Raw genomic sequence first — 8,664 nt, forward strand, 5'->3', positions numbered from 1 at the left:
GACGTAACAATATCATCCTGATGACTACAAAACAATACTACAACATGACGTAACGATATCATCCTGATGACTACAAAACAATACTACAACATGACGTAACGATATCATCCTGATGACTACAAAACGATACTACAACATGACGTAACGATATCATCCTGATGACTACAAAACAATACTACAACATGACGTAACGATATCATCCTGAGGACTACAAAATGATACAACATGACGTAACAATATCATCCTGATGACTACAAAACAATACTACAACATGAAGTAACAATATCATCCTGATGACTACAAAACAATACTACACCATGACATAACGATATCATCCTGATGACTACAAAACAATACTACATGACGTAACTATATCATCCGCTCCCAACCGGATCACACGGCACTTTTGGAACAGAGTCCAGGCTTTCCTCCGAGGTGGAAAGCCTGGTGAGGCGAGGTTACTTGGCCATAGTTGGAGTCTGCACTGATGAACACTACTGCTGTTATCACGTCCAGGTGTGGACCCAACATCCTCCTGAACAGCGTCCAGGGCTACCAGAGGCCGTCGCTGTGGCAGTGTCTGGACAGAGGGACAGGTACTGTACATCATTGGTTCCCAAAGTAGGGGTCCGGGGACCCCCAGGGGTCCTTGAGGGAGTTCCAGGGGGTCCTCAGCTAAATGATAATTTGGTACAAACCTCTACAAAACTCTGAGGTTTGTACACTCTCTGAGTTTAATTTACATTGATTTTACAATATAAATTGGGGTCTCAGAGATAGAAATGCCTTTTAATGGGAGTCCGTAGCCAGTTGCATATCAAACTTTGTCATTTTTTTGAGTGGTGTAAACCACTCCTACAACTGGCTTTTTAGTCTGTCTGTCTGTGCTCAAAAAATGAGCACGGTTGCTATGGTCACCCAGTTCACACGGGTGTGATTTAATTACGTCAGACATTACGTCAGACCACAGCTGATCAGTCTATATAAGACCTTACACCACTCAGTTCACACGGGTGTGATTTTTTTGTTCCATGAACATATGTATGTCTGTAGTTGCTGAACATCACTACATTCAAAATGTGTCACCTGGAGCCATAACTACTGTGGCTTTAAGCAGATGACATCAAAGTGCTCGACTTACACTCTTGTAGCAAAAACACGAGTAACTAAAATGAATTGGGCAGCCAGCTAGTGCTGCAATTTAAGAATTGAGGTGTCTGAATCTAGATCTTGATTTTTTTTTTAATTTAATTTATTTAGGGACGGGGGAACCGGGTGACCGGGGGGTCAGCGGGGCCACCTCTCTCAGAGACTCGGACAACAGCGTAGTCAGCGGCTTCCAGCTGGCCACGCGCTCCGGCCCCATGTGTGAGGAGCCCCTGATGGGAGTCTGCTTCTCCGTGGAGAGATGGGACATGAAGTCCTCCTCGGGCCATCCTCCCCAGCACCAGGACTCTACGGACGAAGACCACGTTTCCCATGAGGCCGAGGGGGAAGCAGGGGGAGCAGCCGAGATGTCTCCTCCCCACCCGGCGGAGGGCCACGGTAAGAATAGTTTGGGATTTTTCATTCAGTTAGTTTTATTTCGTTTTTAGTGCAGGTTTGCTAGTTTTGATTTTGGGATTGTTTTTCTTTTGTTAATTTGTATTAGTTTTAGTTACTTTAAAAAAAAATTTAGGTTCAGGATTGTGTAACGATAGCATTTACAAATGTATTCAGTTACAGATGAACCACCAACCACGTCCACAAACTGATACATGTTTCAGTTTGCTCTTTACATATTACAAAATACAGCTTAGTTATCCTTCATTGTTTTTATGCTAGTTTTTATTTAGTTCAGTTAACAAAAAATATTGTTTTTCAACTTTCTGTTTTTTCGTTAGTTTTTGTTAACTCTTAACAATAACCCTTACAGGGGAGAGTCATGCCAAACAACGACGGGCGGAGCCCGCGGCAGGCTGCTACGGTCCCGTGTCCGGCCAGCTGATCGCCGCCATGAAGGAGGCGTGTCGCCACGCCTTCCAGGCCAGGCCGCAGAGACTGATGGCCGCCATGTACACGTGTGAGATCATGGCTACCGCCGAGGTGCTGGGTAAGAAGAGTCCACAGACATACCTCATGTGTACCCCTGTAAGAGTCCACAGACATCATGTGTACACCTGTAAGAGTCCACAGACATCATGTCCACCTGTAAGAGTCCACAGACATCCTGTACACCTGTAAGAGTCCACAGACATCCTGTACACATGTAAGAGTCCACAGACATGTGTACACCTGTAAGAGTCCACATACATGTACAGACATCATGTGTACACCTGTAAGAGTCCACAGACATCATGTACACCTGTAAGAGTCCACAGACATCATGTGTACACCTGTAAGAGTCCACATACATGTACAGACATCATGTGTACACCTGTAAGAGTCCACAGACATCATGTACACCTGTAAGAGTCCACAGACATCATGTACACCTGTAAGAGTCCACAGACATCCTTTACACCTATAAGAGTCCACAGACATCATGTGTACACCTGTAAGAGTCCACAGACATGTGTACACCTGTAAGAGTCCACAGACATCATGTGTACACCTGTAAGAGTTCACAGACATGTGTACACCTGTAAGAGTCCACAGCCATGTGTACACCTGTAAGAGTCCACAGACATCATGTGTACACCTGTAAGAGTCCATAGACATCCTGTACACCTGTAAGAGTCCACAGACATCATGTCTACCTGTAAGAGTCCAATGATGTTCTGACATCACAATGTGCGCGACCTCGATCGCCCTTAATGTCAGAAAAGTTGCCGACCCATGGCATATACTCATGTCATCACAGAACTGCATATACTGCATAATGTATGGCCAGAATAGGATTACAGACACACACACAATATTCTGCATAAAAACATCATTGCATAACTGGATTTCACCAGTAGGCCGGTGCCGAAGGGGCACTATTCTAGTACATTAAAAAACAGATATAGCAGATCTACAAGCTTGTAAGCTTGTAGATCATCTATTTCCACTTTTGGTATATTAAAGAAAGAAAAGAAAAACGCTAAAATTAAATGAAAAAGTAACCTCACGTATTAGGATGGCAGTCACCAGGAAAAAGGACGGGTGTTTTCAATTAATCTATCATGGTTAAAATGGAGTTTGAGGGTTTGTATAGGAAGGGGGTGGTGCAGCTAAAATGAATATTAAACATCTAAAGCATCTTAAAACATGCCACTCGTCCCGGACGGTTAGCTCAACCGTCTGAGCCCAACGGCCTTTGCCGCGTGTCTCCCCCTCCCCACCCCACCCCCCCCCCCATCTCTCTCCCCATTTCCTGTCAGTCTACTTTACAATAAAGGCAGAAAAAGCCAAAATATATATCGTAAAAAAAAAAAAAATGTCTGGGGTGTTCACATAAGCCAGAGTGGATGTAAATGACGAATGCATTTGTTTTGAAAGTGATGTTTCATAGTATTGTCTTTCATAACTCCCTCCCTCACATGTACTGAGAGAGCAGGTCCTCTCAAACACGTCTAAACTAAAGGGGATGGTTTCAGTGGAAGTGCAAACGGCACGGTCGCCACGCCACCGCTCAGCCCCGACTAATGCTCCAAAGAAAACAACCCTAAACAGCCGAAAGCTATTAAGATGAAAATGAGGCTTGAAATGGCGTTTAGCGTGTTGGTAAACAATGTCTCCTGGCTCGTTAGCAGCCGCAGGAGCAGCTCGTTAGACAAAGTGCATTGTCAGCTCAAAACGGAAAGTACTGATAAAAAAAGAGTTATTGCCTCGCATTTTTCCCCCGCAAAAAATCCTTGGACTATTTGTACCGCTACCACCAGTGTTTATTCTGTCGACTAAAACTATGACGAAAAATGTTCGACTACCTTTTTTCACTGACGAAAACTAAATGGAAACTAAATGAAGACTAAGCTATGATGACTAAAACTAAGACTAAATATATTGACAATTTCGTCAAACAAATAAAAGCTAGACTAAAATGTTAGGAAGGGACTAGCTCTGGTCCATAGCCTTCTACTGCTTCTACGATTCTGCCCTGCAGTATAAAGCTATGGGACTTTCAGTTTTAAATCTCAAATGGAAATCAGACCAGCCTCTCCTCTTTTGTGGAAATCTCACGAACGTTTGACCTACTCACCAATACAAAGACGGGTTGTGTCAATAGAAAGCCTACTTTCCTTAGTGGACGCACTCTGAGCCCTCCACCACACGTATAAACGGTACTTTTTGGCCAAAAAGGGATTTTGTTTCCACCGGGAAAAAAACACTTTTAGTTACTCCAATGCGCCCTCTACCGATATTGCCCAGAGAACTGCCTCATAGAGAATATTTTTCCTCCCGTGAAAACAATGTTTATACGTGTGGTGGGGGGCTCAGAGTGCGTCCACTAAGGAAAGTAGGCTTTCTAATGACACAACTCGCCTTTGTTTTGGTGAGTAGCAAAAACGTTATTTTTATTTACGCTAAAGAGGAGAGGCTTTTTTCGAGTACGGCCTCAACAGCTGCAATACCGCTGGACAGCCAGACAGCGGTGTTGTTGAGCAGCCTGCACCGCTCAGTTCACACGGGTGTGATTTTTCTTTTCTTTCTTTTTTTTGGTCAATATCCATCCGCTGAATTAATTGTTCAGTATCATTCAGGTCAAATTCAATCATGTTCTAGTGGGAGAATAAAAACTAAATTGAATTGACCTTGGTGGCAATGACACCAAATAAATCAATCAAAATACTATTGTCTTACTTAAGTCGACATTTTATGCCGTCTGTGTGCTTTGTATCAGTGCATCTGTTGTTGTTTACCCTTTTAGTGAAGGTCCTATTTTTCTCTCTCTCTCTCACACACACACACACACAGTATGGCTCATTGATTTACGTGAGAGAAGAGATGTTTGCGCGTCCGTGGGTCCATTTTGAGTCAAAGTAGCATTGTGACTTTTACTGTGTAAAGATGGATGTTGTCAATACAGGGCCATTAGATCATGTGTCTATAAACAGATCGGATCAATAGTTCCTCCATTAGGTCATGTGTGTATAAACATATGCAATCAATAGTTCCCACATTAGGTCAGGGGACACATAGACTGTTGACACTCTTTCCCCCTAGCACTTTGGCTAATTGTTAGTGCGTGCGTGCGTGCGTGCGTGCGTGCGTGCGTGCGTGCGTGCGTGCGTGCGTGCGTGCGTGTGTGCATGCGTGCGTACGTTACTCCATGTTTGTCTGTTTAAGGCCTTGTGTGCAGTAACGGTCGTCAACCAGTGTTCATTCTGTCAACTAACGCTACGACTAAAAATGTTTGTCGAATAACTTTTTCACTGACGAAAACTAAATACAAACTGAACTAAAATGACTTGCTGGACTTGCCTGTCTCAGTATATATGGACCTGTGTTTGTGTGCTTGCCTCATACTGGCTCTGATGAAGACTCGTTTGAGTCGAAACATATTGGCGTTTTAATACTTGAATTAAGTACCTTGAATGTACAGTATACCTGCCCTCTCCTCTTTTGGCCGAACGACCTACAGACAAGTCGGTCGGTCGGTCTGCGATTGGATCTCCCAGGCCGTGTGTACGCCTCTACGGGGTCCCAGGGAAGACTCCCATCATGACGTGTGTGTGTGTGTGTGTGTGTGTGTGTGTGTGTGTGTGTGTGTGTGTGTGTGTGTGTGTGTGTGTGTGTGTGTGTGTGTGTGTGTGTGTGTGTGTGTGTGTGTGTGTGTGTGTGTGTGTGTGTGTGTGTGTGTGTGTACTCGCGCGCGCACGTTTCAGGGCGTGTGTACGGGGTCCTGGGGAAGAGAGAGGGTCACGTCCTCACGGAGGAGATGAAGGAAGGCACAGACATGTTCCTCATCAAGGCCGTCCTGCCCGTCGCCGAGAGCTTCGGCTTCGCAGACGAGATCCGCAAGAGGACGAGCGGATTGGCCAGCCCACAGCTGGTGTTCAGCCACTGGGAGGTGAGATGAATATGATTATGATACAGGGGAGCACATGCACACTTTGCCCTATATCTTGCGCCACCCCTTATCCCTAAACTTATTCGCGATATTTTACTATTTTAAAACATTTTAAAATAGTACAAATAGCCGATCTACAAGCGAGATGGGTCAAATGTAGATTGGCTAGTTGAACTATTTTTAAATGTTTTAAAATAGTAAAACATGGCAAATAAGTTCAGGGATAAGGGGTAAGATGGAGCCCTCTGTGTGCACACACAGCTACTCTTACTTTCCTACTTCAGGATCCTAGTGGAGTGCACTGAATTCCTGCTGCATTAACCATGTCTACAGATCGCACGCGCGCGCGCACACACACACACACACACACACACACACACACACACACACACAGATCCTGGGGATTGGCTGTGGGTCAGTTTTAGGCTGTGTGGATAATGAGATGGTTTCCTGCGGGGATCCTGACATGATCAAAGAGGAGATAGACGACACCACATGTTCTACCTAACGGCCGGCTCCCCGTAGCACCCCACGTGCACGCCACAGTGGCCCACGTGCACGCCATATGGACGGTGTCACTCGGGGTAACGGATGACTGTAAGCCGAGGCTCAGAAATACTGTAGATGGTGATCGGTGTTGAGAGTATGAAGTCAACCGTTTACAATTTACGCATCTGTCAGACGCTCTTAATCAAGAGCGACTTGCAGTAAGCAAGGACAACACATGATAATACATCAAATGCATGGAAATAGTCATGAAGGATCATACGTATAAGCTGATTGATTAGTATTTATTAACAGTTTGCAGAATGGGTACATTAACATTTCACAACTCAATACAAAGGCTGTTACTGTGGACGACACACTGATAAAGCATTACACTTGTTTATAACAGAGTCCACCATGTTCAATTCATCAGAACATTCAGAGACGAACAAATATACACTTCTAAAAACAAACAGGAAATCATGTAAGGAGGTAAAAAGGGAAAATAAACATATACAGTAAGGGGGTGGGGGGGATTCAGATTTTACGGGGGACAGTTTCTAATTACAGCCGTCCGTAGGTGTCCGTAGAGAGTCAACCTAACATCCGTCTAACAGTAGAACACCTTGTAACCCTAAGGTATATACAGGGGGATTGTTCCTTTAACTGTGTTGGCGGGCTGAGGCTGGGACGAGGAGTATTATGGGATATATTGTGTTTACTTTCTGTTCTGGTGTGCAGGGAAGCGGTCGCATTATTGAGAGGAAGAGAGATACTACTTTGTTTGTTTACTACGGAGATTGGATACAGAATTAGAACCCTGGCTGATCACGTTTGTCCTTTTGAATTAATATTTTGTTTATTAAATCATCACCAGTTCTGCAACACGGACTCCTTTTTCTTTACAGCATAGAAAGAAAGCATAAGGATTATTCCGGAGAGGAGAGACACGGTGGTTATAACCTGTACTATGAAACTTTAATTATACAGTCTGATCTAAATCACCATTTAATTAACAACAATATCAACATGCAGACTCCCATTCCTTTGTTAATGCTATGGCCAAATGCACTGTGATTATACCATCCTCTCCCACAAAAAACCTTGTTTACACACACACACCCACACAGGCACATGCGTGCATGCACATGTGAGTACGTGCATGCACATGTGAGTGCGTGCATGCACATGTGAGTGCACGCACGCACATGTGCGTGCTGACGCGTGTTGACTGCTATTACAGACACGCTGCCCCTCATTAGTCATTACATCTGTAGATTCATTGGAAACCATGTGTGGGTTATAATTCAGATACGCACACGCACGTGCGCGCATGTGCGCGCAGTGCTTGGCGTGTGTCTAAAGTACCTGTGTGTGCACAGTATTTGGCGTGCGTGTGTGCGTGCATGTGTGCGTGCGTGCGTGTTGCTTGAAAGGTGGAATAATTGAATTTCATGTGTAATTAGAAGACCTCTGACAGGACACCGCGGAGAGCAGCGCATGCTGTGGAATCACTTCAATACAGCCTCTGTATCAGAGAGAGAGAGAGGGGGAGAGAGAGAGAGGGATGGAGAGAGATAGAGAGAGAGGGGGGGGGGAGAGGGATGGAGAGAGAGAGAGGGGGGGGGGAGAGAGAGGGATGGAGAGATAGAGAGAGAGGGGGGGGGAGAGGGATGGAGAGAGAGAGAGGGGGGGGGGGAGAGAGAGGGATGGAGAGATAGAGAGAGAGGGGGGGGGGAGAGAGGGATGGAGAGAGAGAGAGGGGGGGGAGGAGAGAGAGGGATGGAGAGATAGAGAGAGAGAGGGGGGGGGAGAGGGATGGAGAGAGAGAGAGGGGGGGGAGAGAGAGAGAGTGGGGGGGGAGAGAGGGATGGAGAGAGAGAGAGAGAGGGGGGGGGAGAGAGAGGAGAGAGAGGGTGGGAGAGAGACGGATAGACAGACAGAGAGAGAGGGGGAGGGAGTGAGAGAGGGGAAGGGGGAAGAGAGAGACCTGGTTTGCACTCCACTCAGTCAGATCCATTGTGATCACCAGTGCATGGATTTACAGTGGAGTGTTCCATGCACTCCATCATGGTGTAAACTAAGGAACTATACATGTAAACATTTCAGGGATTTGTACCAAATTTGTCCAATTTCCAATACTTTGACTTTCTCCACTACACGTTCACACACCTTTACATAGCTTGTGCATTACATTCACCCAT

At 45.4% G+C, this 8,664-nt stretch overlaps 1 protein-coding gene across 2 annotated transcripts in view; it reads left to right on the top strand.

Annotated features, from left to right (window-relative positions):
- The window catches only part of efl1 (elongation factor like GTPase 1), a 130,871-nt gene that overhangs the window by 114,340 nt on the left and 7,867 nt on the right, over positions 1-8,664 (top strand). For both annotated transcript variants that reach the window (XM_079497105.1, XM_079497106.1), the window contains exons 21-24: positions 517-596; positions 1,261-1,545; positions 1,916-2,092; positions 5,790-5,974. In XM_079497105.1, the coding sequence (XP_079353231.1) occupies positions 517-596; positions 1,261-1,545; positions 1,916-2,092; positions 5,790-5,974 (727 nt within the window). The remainder of the gene's footprint in view (positions 1-516; positions 597-1,260; positions 1,546-1,915; positions 2,093-5,789; positions 5,975-8,664) is intronic.

This window comes from Electrona antarctica (assembly GCF_951216825.1).
Source record: "Electrona antarctica genome assembly, chromosome: 3".
In the NCBI taxonomy this organism is placed as follows: Eukaryota; Metazoa; Chordata; class Actinopteri; order Myctophiformes; family Myctophidae; genus Electrona; species Electrona antarctica.